At 37.8% G+C, this 17,954-nt stretch overlaps 1 protein-coding gene across 8 annotated transcripts in view; it reads left to right on the forward strand.

Moving 5' to 3' along the window:
- Positions 1 to 17,954, forward strand: part of PCLO (piccolo presynaptic cytomatrix protein) — a 384,880-nt gene that overhangs the window by 275,061 nt on the left and 91,865 nt on the right. For all 8 annotated transcript variants that reach the window (XM_069801695.1, XM_069801688.1, XM_069801689.1 and 5 more), the window contains exon 11: positions 17,594 to 17,702. In XM_069801695.1, the coding sequence (XP_069657796.1) occupies positions 17,594 to 17,702 (109 nt within the window). The remainder of the gene's footprint in view (positions 1 to 17,593; positions 17,703 to 17,954) is intronic.

Here is a 17,954-nt window from a genome sequence, read left to right on the forward strand (position 1 = left end):
CTGAGCCTTTGGAATGAACTGGGAAAAGTGACTGGGCTTTTTATTATTATTTTCTTTAAAATTTGTTGGTATACATTCAAGACAATATTTGTTATCATCTGTAAAAAATAATCAAATTAGATCAATCTGGTTCATTATTTTTAGAGAAAATAATTATTAGTTTTGGTGAAGATAAAGAAATGCCTTTGAAATGATGATGAGTTCACAGGCAATTTAGTAATTCCTTGGATACTTTCTACCCAAGGAGAATTGCTCCAACTCTTTCATCTCGAAAGCATACAATATCATTTGTGCTTTACTCTTTTATCGTATTCAGTACGTTTGTGGGATTCATAGCTTCAGCTGGCATTTTTTGCTGCTTGCGTATATTTTTACCTTATTTATACCTATTGTTACGTAACTGATTCACAATATTTCACAGATGTAATTGCTCAGTATTGAGGGGAAGGTGCATTTGCTTAAATTTTCTCTAGAAGAAAGAAAAATGTAATTTTTATTCAGTTAAATACAACACGTATTTTTCCTCCTTTTGCCTGGGAAAGAATATTTAGTGGTTTGATGTAAAGCAGAGGTGATTGGTTTACTCTCTTACATTGTTTGACGCTAGTAATGTTAATATATCAGTCCTGGGGAAAAGATTTGACCTGTTCAATAGCTTTAGTGAAATGAAAGCAGTCTTAAAAGATTAAATAGTGAAATGATCAAACTCCTTTGTCCTTGTTGACCCATAATACACATTTGAGATTGAGTCTACAGAGTTGAAATGTCAGTTTAACACTTACATTTGGCAGTTTAAAAATAATGCTCGATATCTCACTTGGGGGATGTTTTCGAAGGAGAATAGGCCGTTGCAATATCCAGTGAAGCTGAAATGAGGATGCAGTGCTGAGAATTTAGTAATGGTTCAGTGTTTAAGTGTGGTTTTGATGTGTAATTAAGACACACAAGTTTTAAGAAACAGAGGTTGTTGTAGGGCTAGCGTGCCGTTGCTAAGTTGAGACTAGGAGAGCATCAAAATAGACAGGCTTATTGCTGTTGTTGCTACAGGACAAGAGGTTGCCTGTATAGGCAGCGACTGTTGATCGCTGCACAGCAGCAGAAACAGCAGGACAGGTACTTACACCGCACCACTGACATGCAGCACTCAGGCTGAGGACGCGTCCTTCCAGCACCTTCCCTGCCCCTACCTAGCCACAGCTTCGTCAAGCCCAACCCCTCATCCTTTGACCCAAGAAGTCTTAAACCAGGTCTCGCAGGCTGTATTGTTCCCTGTGAGTTTTGATGTACTCCATTACTTCAGCAGAAAATCTCCAAAGTGCCTTCAGGAGACTTGAAAATGAGCCCTGAAACTACCAGCCCTGTCCCTCCTTTTGCTTGTCATCAGCTGCAAGCAGGGCCTTCTTGTGGCTGTTGTCATCCGTGGGGTGACAGCGGCCTCTCCCCTGGGGAAACTGCTTTCCTGGAGGGGCATGAATAATATTTCTAGAGCCGTAGTTGCCAGTAAGGAATGAGGTATCATACACTTGTTTTGTTTGTCTTCCTGATGTTTACATACTGAATTCAGTATGTTAATGGCAATCATAAGAAACACACAAGTATACAGGTACTGGCTGATAAGAAATCATTTGTTTTAGTGTAGATAGTGAGAAGAAATAGAAGCTGCTGCTAATCAGTACACATGCCAAAGCTAGCTTGAATTTGCCTTTATCTTCAAGGATTTAAAATAAATACATACATTGGCTTACTAAAGCCAGCAGGCAATGAATGTAACGTGATTAGTTGTTCTGACTGGTTTATCCTTAGTTGCTCTCTACTTGTTACATACAAGACCATGAACGCCTGTCCACAGGGGACCTGGATATGGACTTTCGTTTGCTACCAAAGGCGAGCAGAATCCTTGCCCTGCCCTGTTCTCACGCTCACTCGCTCCTGGTCCGGTGCCATGTTCAGGAGGTCCCACCTTCCCTTCCAGTCCCTGCTGCACGGACCAGTCGCGCAGGACGTCGTGTTGGCTCCTGCCGTGCCACTGCTCACAGGGGCCCATCTCAGGCATCCCCTGCTGTGGTCCCTGGGTGGCCCCTGGCACTCATCTCCATCCACCGCCTGGATCTCCAAGGTCTTCCCCACTTCCCACATCTCTCCACCAGCCAGGATCTTCACCTTCTTCTTTCCAGACCCCTTTCCAAGGCCACTTCTTTTTGGGATCCATCCTTTGAAGCACCTCCTCTTCTTTCTGGACCCACTAGCCCCCCAGTTTCCTCAATCAAAACTGTCTGTGCAGAAGCGCATCTCATGATCACTCTACTAACTGGTAGTTCTGTCTCATTTCTCATTATTAACTGGAGGACTCAATAAGGGTCACTCTCCTTTAGGCCAGTTATTACCAATATTTCAAACTAGATCATACAGGTTGCAGTTAGCAAGTAGCCACTTCTGTCTGAGGTGTTCAAAAGGTCAATTTCAAACATTCATGCACACACACACATCCAATTATCTGCCTCCTGCTAGCAGTCACAATTTATGTTATTTTTGCCTATGATAATACTAAATAGTTTTTCTAGTTCTATTAAAACCAATAAAAAAGAACTACACATTTATCATACAAGTTCCCTCCAAGAACCTGCAGCTATAAAAGATTTGCTATTGAAAGTGTTATTGCAACTCTGCCATGAAGAAGGAACTCATGCACATGTCAAAAGAATGTTCCTTATGTCTCTTGGGGATAATGTAAATCCAGCTTTGGAATCAGAATTTTACATCAATAGAAAGTAGGGAACAGTCAAGCAGGAACATACTTGTGTTACTATTTTATTACTTTGCTCCTTTCCTGTAGCTTTTCTCTTACCCTATCTGGTATAGAGCTGATTAGTTCTTGGTCTTCACAGATTGTTTCTTCTGTTTTTGCCTGGATGCTCTTTCTCATATCAAGTCCTTAAGCAATGACTTGAGTTCCAAAAGCTTGTTAATAATATAGTAAAAAAGCTTATTATAATATGAATAACAGTTACAGTAAAAGCAATAGGGCCTGGTTGTAACATCTTATGTGAGTATTTATGTAAGCTGATTGGGCATGTAGCTGCCAGATAATCACCATCACATCCTGAATGTACAGTATAGCTTCAATAATAGTTCATTCAAATTTCTTTTAGACAGCCCTACAGAGAATGACATAACCATGGGCCTAATCCTGCATTATTTATTTATAAGGCTATTTCTTTCTTCATGCACGAATTCTACATTTATTACAATAGACCTATTTGTAAGAATAATGCTACTTCCTTGATCAAGTACTGCAGACCAAATTTGTATACTCTGTGTGACAGGTACAAGTATGTTGGAGATGTGTAAGCATCAGCAGAATTACATTCTAAGCTACTGAGAAGAGTATTAATGATTTTAAAATATTTAATTTAAATTATTTAATTTAAAATTACTTAAATATGATTTTTTTTAAAAAAGGCAATTTTAGTTGCATATCATGGACTGTTCTCATTGAGATGTATGGTAGTTGTTACTGTGGCTCACTTCCCTTTCTCTGATTCATGTTGCAGATTTGCAAGTGTTGTTTAACCCTAGTAGGCACCTAAGCCCCACACAGCCCCTCATTCATTCCCCTGCAGTGAGACGGGGGAGACATGGCTCTATCTCAGCCAAAACCAGTACAGCAAGTTGAACTGTACTCTTAAATATGACCATGCATAAGTTTCCATCCCTATTTGATTAGATCTCTCTGACTCTACTCATAAATCACTTTTAAACCTGCTAGATTTTTCTGATGGGTAGTTCCTAGCTCTGGTTGTGCCAAGACAGTGAATAGTGCTCGAGCTCCCAGGGAGGGCTACTTTGGGAACTGGAAACACTGCTCCAGGCAGCCTCAGCATCACAGGAGGGAGCCTGGTTGTTCTGAACCCAGCAGTGAAACTGGACTACCATTAATGTCAATCAGCAGACGTTCCTAAAAATGGGGTTTGTGCCCAATTTTATCACTGAACTTGGAAGAATAAATATTTATTGAAAACAGAAATCCTGAAGTTTTTCAACTTTAGTGTTAAAATGCCAGTCATTTCTAACAGGTAGCTTTTAGTATCTCTCATTTGTCTAGCAGACACATAACCTGTACTTCTTAAAGTTGAATAATACTAACATTTTTCACAAAAATCCTTTACGAAAGAGTTAGAGGGGTATGAAAGTTTAAGAGTTAACACCCAGCCCTTGATACTTCACAGGTACTATCTCCTACAAGTCTATTAGTGTTAACAAGTTTTCTGATGCACAAACACACTTAGCTTTACTAATAGCACTTATTGCTTACAAATCTCAAAGTTAATGTACAATACCATTATCTTTCCTCCATGCCTTTTTAACATAAAGAAACTGAGGCTCAAAAGGGCTAATTGGCTTGCCTGTGGTGGTCACCTGGCTGGCTGTAGCAGAAGCAGAACTACAGCTCAGTTTCTGATGATGCCCAAATAATCCCCTTCACTTGAAATACGCTATCTTTCAGTTCATTCTTCTCATTGTTGATAAGGTACAACTGCCAGTTTGCTAAATTGAGAGAAAGAAAGTCCATTTCTGTTTCTAGGACTTATATAATTTATAATATTTATAGATTTATAATTGTAGATGACAAATGAGGGGATCAATGCACATCTTTTTAGGTGTCTGAAGAGTAAATATCTTACCTAAGCTTGTATTATGGGCTCCTTTTCTAACGACAAGTGAAAGAAGGGTACCCCAAGGGACATGATTCATCTCATTCCAAATAGGTGTCAGCTGAGATGAACCATCCTAAGAAGAGCCTGCCTCTCTTCATTCATTAACTACTCAAAATTCCTAGGCAGCTTCCGAGGCAAGCATGACAGTTCTTCCCTGCAGACATGCTTACTGCTATCCATGCTCTTTTCTGTATTGTTCTAAATATGTTCAAAATTTGATGAAAAAAATGATGGTTTTATGCATTTTCATCTGTGGTTCAGATTATTGATTGTTGAAACCAGCCGATAATCAAACAAATCTGCTCCACATACTTTTTACTGTGGTCCTGCAGCTATGGACATGCTATATGTCAGGAATTTGTGCAAACATCAAGTTAACCTCCACAAAAGAAGCATAGCAAATGTTGGTTGAAATAAAATCATTCCAATAGTCAGTTTTCTATAGTTCTGACAACTCTATGAAGGGAAAATATTTTGACGTCTAATAAGAAATCAAGAGTTTCTTAATCTCTCTGAATAGGTTACTATTCCCTGTAGAAAAACCAATACCTCTTGCTTAGAAGTTGTTGTATAAAATATTTTTAGTAAATCAGGTAACTGGCACACCTAGTCAAATTTCTCCAGTGGTATTTATTTATTTGATTAAATTTTAGAGCATCTATTTCCATCTCAGAAGACACCGTTAAGAACTTGCAAACAAATCTATTTATACTGAAATTTAAAAACTGTGTTCTAACCTAATACTTCCTAGTGATACCAAATTACTGTTGTTCATGATAAAAATGTCCATGAAACAATGGAAAATGTGAGAAACAAGCAAAAAAACCCAAAACAAAACAAAACAGCCTCCTTTTTTGGGGGGGGGGGGGGAGAGGTAGCAAGCTCTACATCACTACCATACTTTGGCATGGCTATGCCCTTTCACTTGTGCCTACATCTATGTTAACATAAAAACAGATTTAGGATTTCTTATGAAATAAACTTTTCTTCCTGAAAAAATGAGCAAAAATTTCTTCAGTTTCAAATTAAATATTACATCAAAGTAAAAATTTAGGATTGAAAAATTCTTTTGAAATTAGAAAGCTATTTATTTTGAAAAAAAAGATGGAGAATTGCTTCATTTTTTCCAGCTAAAACAATGCCAAAAAATTTAAATTAGTTTCTAAATAACTTCAATGACAATGAATCTGCCTATCTGAAAACTCAATGTATGACTGAAAAATTTAGATCAGCTGGAATTAGAACATGAACACATTGGTTCCAAGATAATATCATGGATCTACCTTACCTACTTATATTATGAAGAGCATAATTTCCAAAAACTTTTCTTAAAAGGAGAATTATACATATACAGTTGGAAAATAAGTACATACAGGAGATCAGAACTGCATAGCACTAGCTAGCATTTTGTATTCAGTTTCCTTAGTATCCAGGTTACATGACTTTCACAAATGAGATAATAGTGAGTAAATTCTTTATATTTGAATAATCACATAGTGTCAGAACTGTAAAATTACCCCAGGGTACAGAGGCTGGTTATTTGACAAACTGACTCCTAGTAGAACACATCAAGTAAAGATCTCACTCTATCCTATATGACAGAGTAGTGTTTTAAGGTCTTCAGTCATTCTCATTAAGAAAGTTTGACTTTTTACTGAAACAGTGGTGTTTGCTTACTGTGACTCACAAAAACTTTCTGTTCCTGTTTTTGTATCACCTTAATTAGCATTGCTATCCAATGCATAACCATGGCCTTTGTTCATTCCTAGCATTCTTTCAGTGTTTAAATTATCCCAATAATTCCATTATTTTCTGAACTGGACTATAGTCCCTTAGTGGTAACATTGCTGGAGATCAGCCAGGGCTTCCTGAAGCAAGGGTAGACCCCCAGGGCAGTGCAGATCTATATCAGAAGAGCCTCTTCAGGGAGCCCCAACAGAGGCAGCAGGTTGGAGGTCCTCAGTTAAGAGTAACTTTTCTTTTGGATTAGTGTTCTTTCTTTGTTGTGCTTTATAAATAAACCCATTCTCTCAAACCCACATTCTCCTAAGCACCAGGATGTGTGTATGCAGGTGATATGTCCAGAGAGCAAGGGATGCCAGTTATTGAGTTGTTTTCTTCTTATCCTCTGGATTCTTAAGTTGGCAACCACGTGATGGTCTTAGAGGTGCCTTTTGCACACTTTTAGAAGCTGATAGTGATTGTGATCTTTTATTTCTCCACCCCATACCTCTGCGAGTCACTGGAAAATGTCGCTGCGTTACTTTCTGACCTTTTTTTCCTTATCTCAGGGTCTTATGGCCTCAGTCCTGGTCTTTATCTTCCTGCCATTGTCTCTTTATGGTTTCAGGCTGCGCTTTGGTTTAGTCGGTCCTTTGCTAAAGTGTGGTTCTGCCCTGTCTTTTTTCTACTGCTTTCTCTTTCCTGAGCTGTGTTCTGAGAAGCCACATGTAAAATGTCTTGGGATCTTGATAACCTGCTAACCTATGTGCCATGAATCTCCTTTTCCTTCCTCCACTATTCCTTCTGGGAGTCCTACATACATAAATTCCCACTCATATTTCATTCATACAAGTATTAAGATTTCTATTATGTAGCTCCACTTGACAGAGCCAAGAACCTAACCTTGATGAGCTTCTCTCCCTTAACTCAGTTTTTCTTGCCACTTGAGTGGCAGCTAGGATACCACAGAGTGCTATGTAATTACTCTTTCGTTGATGTAGCAATGATCACTGGCCTTAAAGGGGGATATTTTAATTGAAGAAAGAGAAGTGATGGAGAAGAGATAGGAGGCAGAACAGAATGTCATGTATCAATCCTCCATTGACATATAGACGCCAGCACTCCTGGGGCTGGAGAGTCTGGGTCTTTCTTGGATCCACACTGTTGAGCTTGATCTTGGCAGCGATTCACTTCGTTAAAAGGAAGATCAGGCTGTGGGTATCTTAGCAGCAGCCAGTGGGCCTCCTCCTGCATGAGGTATGGGTAATTTCACTCCTCTGTAGAAGACAGAGCACTAAAACTCAAGGCCAAGTGCAAGGTCCTGCACATGGGTCAGGGCAATCCCAAGCACACATACAGGCTGGGTCATGAGTGGATTGAGAGCAGCCCTGTGGAGAAGGACTTGGGGGTGTTGGTTGACGAGAAGCTCAACATGACCCGGCAGTGTGCTTTTGCAGCCCAGAAGGCCAACCGTATCCTGGGCTGCATCAAAAGGAGCAAGACCAGCAGGTTGAGGGAGGTGATTCTGCCCCTCTCCTCCACTCTCGTGAGACCCCACCTGCAGTACTGCATCCAGCTCTGGGGTCCCCAACATAAGAAGGACATGGACCTGTTGGAGCAGGTCCAGAGGAGGGCCACAAAAAGGATCGGAGGAATGGAGAAGCTCCCCTATGAGGAAAGGCTGAGAGAGTTGGGGTTGTTGTTGAGGTTGTGAGAGAGTTGGAGAAAAGAAAGCTCTGAGACCTTATTGTGGCCTTTCAGTACCTAAAGGGGGCCTACAAAGAAAGCTGGAGAGGGACTTTTTACAAGGGCATGTAGTGATAGGACAAGGGGTAACGGCTTTAAACTGGAAGAGGGGAGATTTAGATTAAATGTAAGGAAGAAGTTCTTCACTGTGAGGGTGGTGAGGCGCTGGCACAGGTTGCCCAGAGAGGTTGTGGCTGCCCCATCCCTGGCAGTGTTCAAGGCCAGGCTGGATGGGGCTTTGAGCAACCTGGTCTGGTGGAAGGTGTCCCTGCCCATGGCAGGGGGGTTGGGACTAAGTGATCTTTAAATGGCCCTTCCAACCCAAACCATTCTACAGTTCTATGATTCTGTGATTTTTTTTATTTGGAAGTACAAAAGAAATTTTAACACTAACAAGTTATATCAGTTTTCTTTTAATCTAAATTAAGAGTTGTGCTTAGAGTCTAATTGTTTTGACAATAGAACAATATTTTATACAGACTTTGTTTGACATGTTTGTTGTAGTAATTTATACTCTTAAGGAGACTAGAAACTAAGTAATACAGAGAGAGTGATTCTTCAGACACACACTGTAACTTCCACAGGAACTGTATGCTTGCATCTCATGACATGTCCCTCTTGCCCCTCCAAAAGAAAATTTCAAAAGCAAATATCACTCCATTCTCAGTTGTAACTAATAGAAGCTGGACTAAGAGAACTGCATTTGTGTAAATGAGAATAACTTTTTCCTCAAAAATGGAAATTGAAAAAAACCCCACTGAATTCTGAATACACCAATATTAATAAATATAGAATGCAGACAGGGATACACTAGTCTAAATTCAAACCTGACATTAAACCCCTATGAAAATAATGTTTTTACCATTCATGAAGTAGAGAGCAAAGAGAAATTCCTGCAGCCTCATTGTTTAGTGATCTTTAGGTGAATCTTTAGGTGACTTTGACTTAAATAGACTTTTTCATTCTACTATGTATATATTATTACAAGGTTTTTTTTTAAAAAATCTGAATTTGTAGTAAAGTGCTTTTAAAAGTGGATTTTTTTGTGAACACAACCTGATAATGAAATGTTTAAGACTTTCAGTTAAATTAGAGCTCTCTACAGGAAGCTTATCTCTCTGGCAAAATCATTCTAATCTTTCATATAACATTACTGAAAGCAAAGTAAGTACACTATGCTCTATAGCTTCAGAGAACAGTATGTTTTGAAAATTCTGAAACACTGAATAATTACAATGAACCACAGCATTTTGTTCAGCATGGTATAACTGATCATCTGTCTGTAACTCTAATGTAATATAATGTTTGAGGATGTAGTAGTGGTGAAAGCACTATAAATTTATTATTTCTATCAATCACAGTTATTTTCATAAACAGTAACTCTAATCTTCATTTAACTTGCCAAGAACTTCAATTCAGGTTGTACAAATACATCCAGGTCATCACTTGTTGCCCTAGCATAGTTCAAACTGAAGGGTGATCTACAGAATACTGTGCCAATATATATATAAAACTGAAAGCAGACTGAATTAGAGAGGTGTTTAGTATTGGGTTGATAACTGCAGCTGTACCAATCAGTGTATAGCTGTCTGCAAATGCCAAGTACACTCCAAATACAAAGTTGATTTGCTCTGGCTGTACTTTTATAAATGCCATTTCATAGTAGTAGCATAGCAGCCATGAGGCATAGGCAGGTCCTTTATATCATTTCTATTTGATGAACAACATATCCATTTTTAAGAATTGTGAGTGTTGTCTATATCATAATTATTGTAATAATGGAAAATATTCAGCCTGGGTATGAATGACGAATGGGAGAGGAAGTTAGGGTGTCTACAAAAAATAATGAGTTTTGGTGTGATTCATGCCCAGCAGTACAGGGAAATACATTAACACATTGACTTTCATCAACCTATTTTTAACTATCAGAAAGGTTTAGAAATAAAAGAAAAATAACTGGAGAACACAGACCATAAAGTAATTTAGTGTTGAATGTCAGACTGCAAGATGATACTGTTTCTCATTGTTCTGAGTGCACATTTAACTTTTATAGCACTTTCTGGGATTTCAAAGTAATGTTTCTGAATTTTAGTTCTTCTGTGAACTAGAAAGATACTAACATTCACATTCTACTGATTGAAGCTGCTAGCCCAGAGAGTCCAATTTTCTATTCCTCTGTGAGCATTGGACCAGTGAAAAATGCAACTCAAACTGACATGTTTATTTTGCATAAGAGTAAACAATACAAACTATGAAGAAGCAGAGAATAAACCCCAGCAATCTGTCTGTATAACTGTGGTGTAACCAAAACCAGAGGCTCTATTCTAATATTGTAATCCCTAAGTCTTTTTAAATTCCAACAGGAGAGCATCTCTGAGACTCTAAAAAAATGGAAAAATAATATTTTTCATACATGTGTAGTCTGATTTTTTGGAAGTAATTACAAACTCTTAGTGACACAGCAAACAACAGATTTACCACTTCTCAGGCACCTTGTCACAGTGTATGCAAAGTCACTAAGATTAACTTTATAATAGTGTACATTGTGTTACAGGTGGGAATAAAATTCAAGAGATCTTCAGTGGCTCAGTTTAGTATTTCTGTATTTGAAGCAACTACATTGGGACTCATATTCAGAGAAATAAAATCCTGTGATGATTTTCAGATTCCTTTCAATTTCAACTTTAATCATGCAGCCAGCTCATGTCTTAAAGATGAATCTGAAGAGGACAGAAAATGTGGAAAGTAATGGAAGATGGGTGGAAACTGAGATATATATTGTGTCTTCCAGTTGACAGTCAGAAACTCTAATACCAAGACCTATTCTGTCTGCATATTTTATAATTCATTTTGTACTTTTTTATCAATAGGAATGTTATATATACAACCACATTCAATTAAACAGTACAGCTTTATCACCCAGGTGGTGGACTGAAGGATGTATTTATTGAAAGCAGCCACCCAAGCAGAGTAGGAGCTCTTCAGATGTATTTTTTATATATATATATATATCCTTGCAATATCCTCATGAAGCAAAGAAATATTTCTGCCCTTGATCACTATTAAGGAAGCAGACATAAAAAAAAAATTATACAAGAATGTCTGGGATAGATGTGGGAACAGATGCTATAGCCTTTCCAACTCCAGTCCATGCCCAACCCCCATAGACGTCATTGACACTTTGGTTATTTTGCTGTGTTTCCCCTTCTTTCAGATGCTTTTTCAGACCATATAGTCAGCTTCTCTCTCAAGGCTGCAGGGTAAAGGAACAAACCACTCTCCAAACAGCTCTGTATGAAGTCACGGTATCTAAATAACTGATAAGTGCATGGTTCCATGGAGTAAATGCAAATAACAATGTTCAAGATCTTAATGCAAATCCAAGGACTCACCAGTTACAGAGAAGGAACCTAGATGTAGCTCTTCTGGGTCTAAGATGAGATAGTCTGAAGTACCAGCATAGGGTATTTGCAATTTTGCTATATTGTTTCTGTGGATGAATAAATCATTTAAGTTTTCAAGTCTAACAGCATCCCTAGTATAAAATTGACTTCAGAGAAAAAGTAGTCATTTATCTGGTATTCTCCTGCAGCATGTGTTTCTCCTAAAAACTCTTCTGAATATGAAAACACAATGTTATAAATAGTCCAAGGTTGTGGCTCTGAATCACTCTTATTACTGACATTTGAGGGAAGCTGTCATTTCTATAAAATTTCTAAACTCCATGTCACTCCTGGTGTACAAAAACACAGAGCAAAGTTTGGTCCAAAGCTATTGTACAGCCAGTATCTAATAATTTGATTTTTTAAAAGAGCATTTGCATCAGTGTTTTGCATTAGTGCAAGTCAGGAGTAAAGCTAATGGAATTCCTAAAGCTAGTGTCAGCAGAAGAAGAACCAGTATCTGGGTTCATGGCAGGGAGCGTTCACAGCCACAGTCCTTGAACAGCATCTCCAAAGAAAGAGTCCTCAAACCATTGGCCACGAACATGGATTGTATATGCACTAAAGAGCTCCACTCCTGAGTTAATACGTTTGACATAACCATGATATCGTCTAATCTTCACTGTTAACCATTAAAAGCAACAATTTAAGTGTCAAGGATTCTGTATCACCATAGTGTAGCAAATTCAGTGGTAGGAAATACTTTGAAAATTAAGGATATTTTGTTATTTGTTGGATCAAGATCATAGTTGGTAGTATTTTTGATCACTCTCTCTAAGTCTGTCTTAGATATCTTTTCTTTATCATAACTCCTGCAAGAGGCAATAACACAATGATTCACTTTATCAGCTCTCAGATCTTTCTTACAGTTTAGTTTTAAATAGGATGACAGTTGATTAGCTTAATTAATCATTACTTAATGAGGGCAGAGTCTACCCAAAGGAAATACATCAAAGTACCTGTGCCAAAAAGTAGGAGAACGAAGAACAATTGTTTTTGTTTAAGTTACTCCTAAATACTGTGATCTATGATACAGGATGCAATTATATCTAACTTTTAAAAGTAAATGTAAACCAAGATTTTAAAAGAAGCTATGAGTTTTAGACACATGCAGGTTTCAACAATATCCATGGAACTAATTTCTGATCATTTGATATTGCAGACTTTTTCATTATTGCTAAATATTTCTCCTCTTCCTGAAAAAAAACAGATAAATAGTTTGATTACATACACACGCAAATACAGATGTTCAAAGAGATAAGGAACAATTATTCATTATTCCTCTGTTAGACCAAATCAGTTAATTCATGGAATGCGCTCTGAACTATTTATGGACATACAGACAGAGATTTAATACCCTTAGAATCGGCTATTTCTGCTTTCTTTGATACATAGAGATACAGCATATATAGATAAAATATTAGCATAGTCTATAAAGCAAAATTTAGCTGTTTTACACAGAATCACAAAATAGTTGAGGCTGTAAAGCACCTCTGGAGATCACCTAGTTCAAGCTCCCTGTTCAAAGCAGGGTCAGTGAGAGCAGGTTGCCCAGGGTTGTGTCCTCTTGGGTTTTGAACACCTCCAAGGACAGAGACACCACAACTTCTCTGGACAATCTGAAATTTTGCAATACTTGTAAACATGGAAACATTTAAGATTAAAAAGTGCCTTATTTTATAAAGGCAGTTGAACATTAGTAGTGAGCTACATTTTGCACTTCTTGATTGAGCAACTATAAAACATTTCACAGACTGAACAGAGAGCAATACCGACATAGTCCTTGTTATTATGTAAGCTTTTTTTTCCTAACAGCTGATCCACATATGATGTTTATAAATCTAAATAGTTAGCAATTAGAGGGCTTAGTTGTTTAGCATGAGCAGTATATATTATCAGCAGAAGATTACCAGTTCAAACCATGTGGTCAGTCCAAGCAAGTTTCAGTAGACCAGCTCCTCATATTTGGACACAGGTTTACTCAGGCTCCTGAGAAATTACATATGGTGTTGGAAGCTCAAGTCTGGCCCTAGGTTTGAATCTGAACTCATCTCTTCCCACATTATTAAAACTTTCTACCCCAAAATTCTCTTCCCCCAAATTTCACAGATCTTCCAGGATCAACAAAACATGCTGAATGCTCCCCGGGGACCCCAGGTAATTATTTCAAGTACTTTCATTCCTGGACTGATAGAAGCTACTTCTTAATAGTCCCTGACTCCCCACTGTTGAAAGCAGATTTCAAGTTTCACCAGTACTTAGCTTCCATTTCACAAGCTGTCAAATGACTAGTCAAAATGTCAGAAAAAGGAAATCAGTTCTGCAGAGTTTTCTGGTTTTATTTTTATCAGTTAACAGATAATTGGCCTACTTGCGCCTAAAGAAAAATAATAAACGTTAACACTTTACTAGTTGCTAAAAAGAGCCTGGCAATTTTGAACAGCGTTAAGCTGCATGCGTTAAGTATGGCAGTATGATGCAATACAGCAAAATTCCACCGTGAGGGTTTTGGTGAAACGTGGGCCCTTCCTCACTTCTGCAGCATAAGCACTGACCCTCCCTCCAGGAGCAAGCTCTTCGTTTAAGCACTGAGAGCAGCAACTATAACAAATACAGGAGACTTTGAGATATTTATTTGGTACTTACAAAGAGGAACACAATGGCTATACTGTGTCAGAGGAAAGGTATGCTTAGATTTTGATAACATCTCCAACTGTGGTCAATAACAGAGGCATATGGTAGAATATATGAACACAATAGGATTCTTTCTCTCTTTCAATACAGTAGGACTGTAGCATGGGGGTTTTTAAGGGAAAGTATGGTATTAATCTAGCTAAATGTGGATATCTCCATAGCATTTACGAATGTATGAGGTTCCTTCTCTGGATTAATCATTTTGTAATCAGTGGAAAATTATAAACTACTTCTGATTCCAGGTTCTAAATGTCACCATAAAGTAGATACCAAAAAGACTGAGCAAATCATGTGTGTCAGCACACTAGTGGAGCAGGGAGGAGGTCTTGATGTATAAGGCTGATCTGCTGACTGTGGGAGCTGATGTTGCTAAAAATAAGTCATTGCTCACCATCAATGCAGGATGTAGCCGTCCCAATAAAATAAAAGAAAAAAAATGCTAGAAGAAATTATGGATTCGATTATCAGGGCAATTACTAGTTCTTCTTCAGTCAGCAAAGCTGTCATGGAGCAATGTAAATTCTCCTGTTTCCCTGTTTGTTTTTTGTCTACTAAACTGGTGATTTGAAGCATACAAAGTTTTGGAAATGTGAATAACATGTCCTGACTGCCAAAGATCAGTTACAGAATGTGATTGAGTTTTGGGCAAAAAACATTTTCATCACCAGTCTCCTGTGACTTCTTGGTACTTTTTTTTCTCTTTTTGTTGATTAGACTCACATTCCTCCTAAATGTTTTCTTTGGAACATTATTTTTTTCCAGCAAAAGGTATTTAGCAGTTGCTACTTAAGAAAAGAGAAATCAGCTTCTTGCCTAAAAACTCTTTCCTTGGACCCCAGGGCTATCAGTCAGATCAATTAAGTCATGTTTAAATTGCTTTGATTTTAAACATTCATGAATCCACAAGGCAGCCAATAAAAAGAAAATACCCCTATACTGACAGCTTAAATGGATCTCTGTGTGAGCCAGGGCTGTTGAGATTCAATTTCCTTTCAGTCTGCTGCTTTGTTCACCCGTGCTTGGCCTCACTGACCGAGTGAATGACTGCAGCGCCATTGCACTCAGTAGTGAAACTCTCACTAGTGGAAATTAGACTTGATTTCCAAATTGCAGCACTGCAGTGGTACTCAGCTAGGCTCTTCCTGCTGGTCTTTTAAATCAAAGCAAGTTGTTGGTGATAGCCTTACTGCTCCCCTGGTAAATTTTCTTCTGAAGCCATGCAAGCAGGATGTGATAGACCTTGGACGGTAGCTGGGTGCATTTTGTCAACAAAGCTCTTTTTTTTCTTTTTTCTTTACAAAAGAATGTTAACCACTTTCTCAAATATCTAAAACTTTCTAGTTTTATTCTTGTTCATTGCCAGTACATAGAAGTGGTGGCTTGGCTCATCTTACTCAAGAGGTTCGTACTGTCTTACTCAACATGCTATGCCACAATAGCATTATGAAGGCACACATTGATAGGCAAACAAAAATAACTTCAGTTCCTTCCTTTATAGAAGCATTCTAAAGACAGAGTGCATGCTATTATATTTGTATGGCAGAAAATCAGGGGGAGCTGCGTTTATTCATAATTGCTGCTGCTTTATTCCAGAGGAACTGAGCTTAAAACCAGATCTGCTCTAACAAGCAAAAGCAGCATCATACTTTTGAATGATGGCTGGTAAATGAAAGGGGCTAAATTTTAGGAAAAGACAAATCTATTTTGGCAGTAAGCAGCTGGCTTTACTGCCTTCTGAGCATCACTTTTTAGTCATTCTGCACAGTCTGTATTTCTGTAAATTGCTGCAGACAAAATGATAAATTCTTATTGAGAAAAGTTATGAGCAAATCTGATATTTCAAATCCTAAGTCATGGAATCCTGGGGAAATTTTTGTAATATGAACTTATAGTCTTTATTTCTCATATTCTTTCATTGTCAAATAATTTCATCTGCTTTATTCCATGAACAATTCTCATTATATTTTATTTAGCAGCTTGTTTTCCTATAAGTTTATCTCCACATTTCACTTCATTATTTTTCCCATTTGTTATATGCAACAGCACAGGATTTTGAAATAAAAATATGACCCAGTTGAAGACTTGGTTGTATCTGTGTAAGTGGTAGCAAGCTAAGTGTTTGTGGTTTTCCTTGCTGTGTGGGTGATGTGGTTTTCAGATGTTTTGTAATACATTGCTTTTAGAGGACTATTAAGAATTCAGTATCTTGTCCCATTAAGCAATTTTTTCCTCTAGAGCCTGAGGCTTGGATTTTGACATTTGTACATGAGTGAGAATCATAGAATCATAGACTCAGAGAAGTTAATCTCTTTGGACTCGTCCTTATGACTAACTACTTCAAAATATGAATGCAGCTCTCAAAACTTGAGTTGTAACTCCCAGATATGAATCTACAGTTTGCTTTTTGTAAGCATTTTACTGTAACCAAAAGATTTCTCATCTTATCAGAATACACCTCACCAGATTTATAGAGACTCTGCAAATACTGAGCATAAAACTTCCTTATAGTGATACCTTCCTCCATATCAAGTCTCCTGGCTCAGTCCTGGGATACCTGGAAGACACAAGAGATTAGATCAGTAAACAGTATTTTTCAGCCTGTTTATCATAGCTCTGTTCCTATCTTCCACAATGAATTTTGTTTAGCTGTTTTGACACTTTTTCATAAGAGAAGATATGGAAGAAGAATTTAAACCTGAGTATTTCCAGGCTGATGTTTGAAATGTGGAGGTACATTTTTCATTTAAAATCAATTTGCCCAACTGCCTTCATCTTGTTGTGTTTTCTTAAGTGACAAAGTAAAGAAAATGTATTTTAATTACCAAATTACATTCACAAATTTAGTCCCATTTTGAGGCTCAGCTTCTTAACAGCAAAGTGCCACTGTATGGAACAGTTATCTTCCAAGACCATGGCTGGCCAGGAAATGTCTGATATATAAAATGTTTGGTTCCTTGCCATGTTGGTAAGTGTGCATGTTTTTGATATTGCAAAAGTTTTTCAGTATCATGCAACCCCGACTGTGAAGAGTGCATGTATAGTTTGAATCAGAAAGGAATTAATCTCCTGACTTGTTTCAACAGGTAAGTTATAGCTGATGGGACAAAACATTCAACAGTCTAATCTGTGTGAAGTGAAAGGTCTTTGCTAATGTATTGTGCCATTTAAACAACATTCACTGAATGTCACATCAAATCTTCTTGTCAAAGCAGTCTATCTGATGCCTTTGTCAAAATCTGAGCACTTGACCTCATGCTGCTTTTGCCTTCTTAGGAATGCAGGTGCTGGAATGGAATGGCATCCCCTTGACTGGGAAAACTTATGAAGAAGTCCAGAGCATTATTATTCAACAGAGTGGGGAAGCAGAAATATGTGTAAGACTGTGAGTTTTTCCCCATCTTTCTGTTTCCATTTTTTTTGGCTTTTCATGGCTTTCTTTTTTTTTTTTTTTTAAATTTACAGTTGTTAAGGTGGAACCTTTGTTAGCATGAAGCATCAATGTAATAATTAGCAAGAGTTCACTGTGAGTGTGGGAGGTCTGTTTGTTCTTTTTTCTTTCTAAAGTCATAAGAAAAGATGATCTGAGGCAGATGTTAGTAATTATGCTTTTATAAACAATGATATCTCCATTGTC

Source organism: Haliaeetus albicilla, chromosome 14 (genome assembly GCF_947461875.1).
Source record: "Haliaeetus albicilla chromosome 14, bHalAlb1.1, whole genome shotgun sequence".
NCBI classification, from domain to species: Eukaryota; Metazoa; Chordata; class Aves; order Accipitriformes; family Accipitridae; genus Haliaeetus; species Haliaeetus albicilla.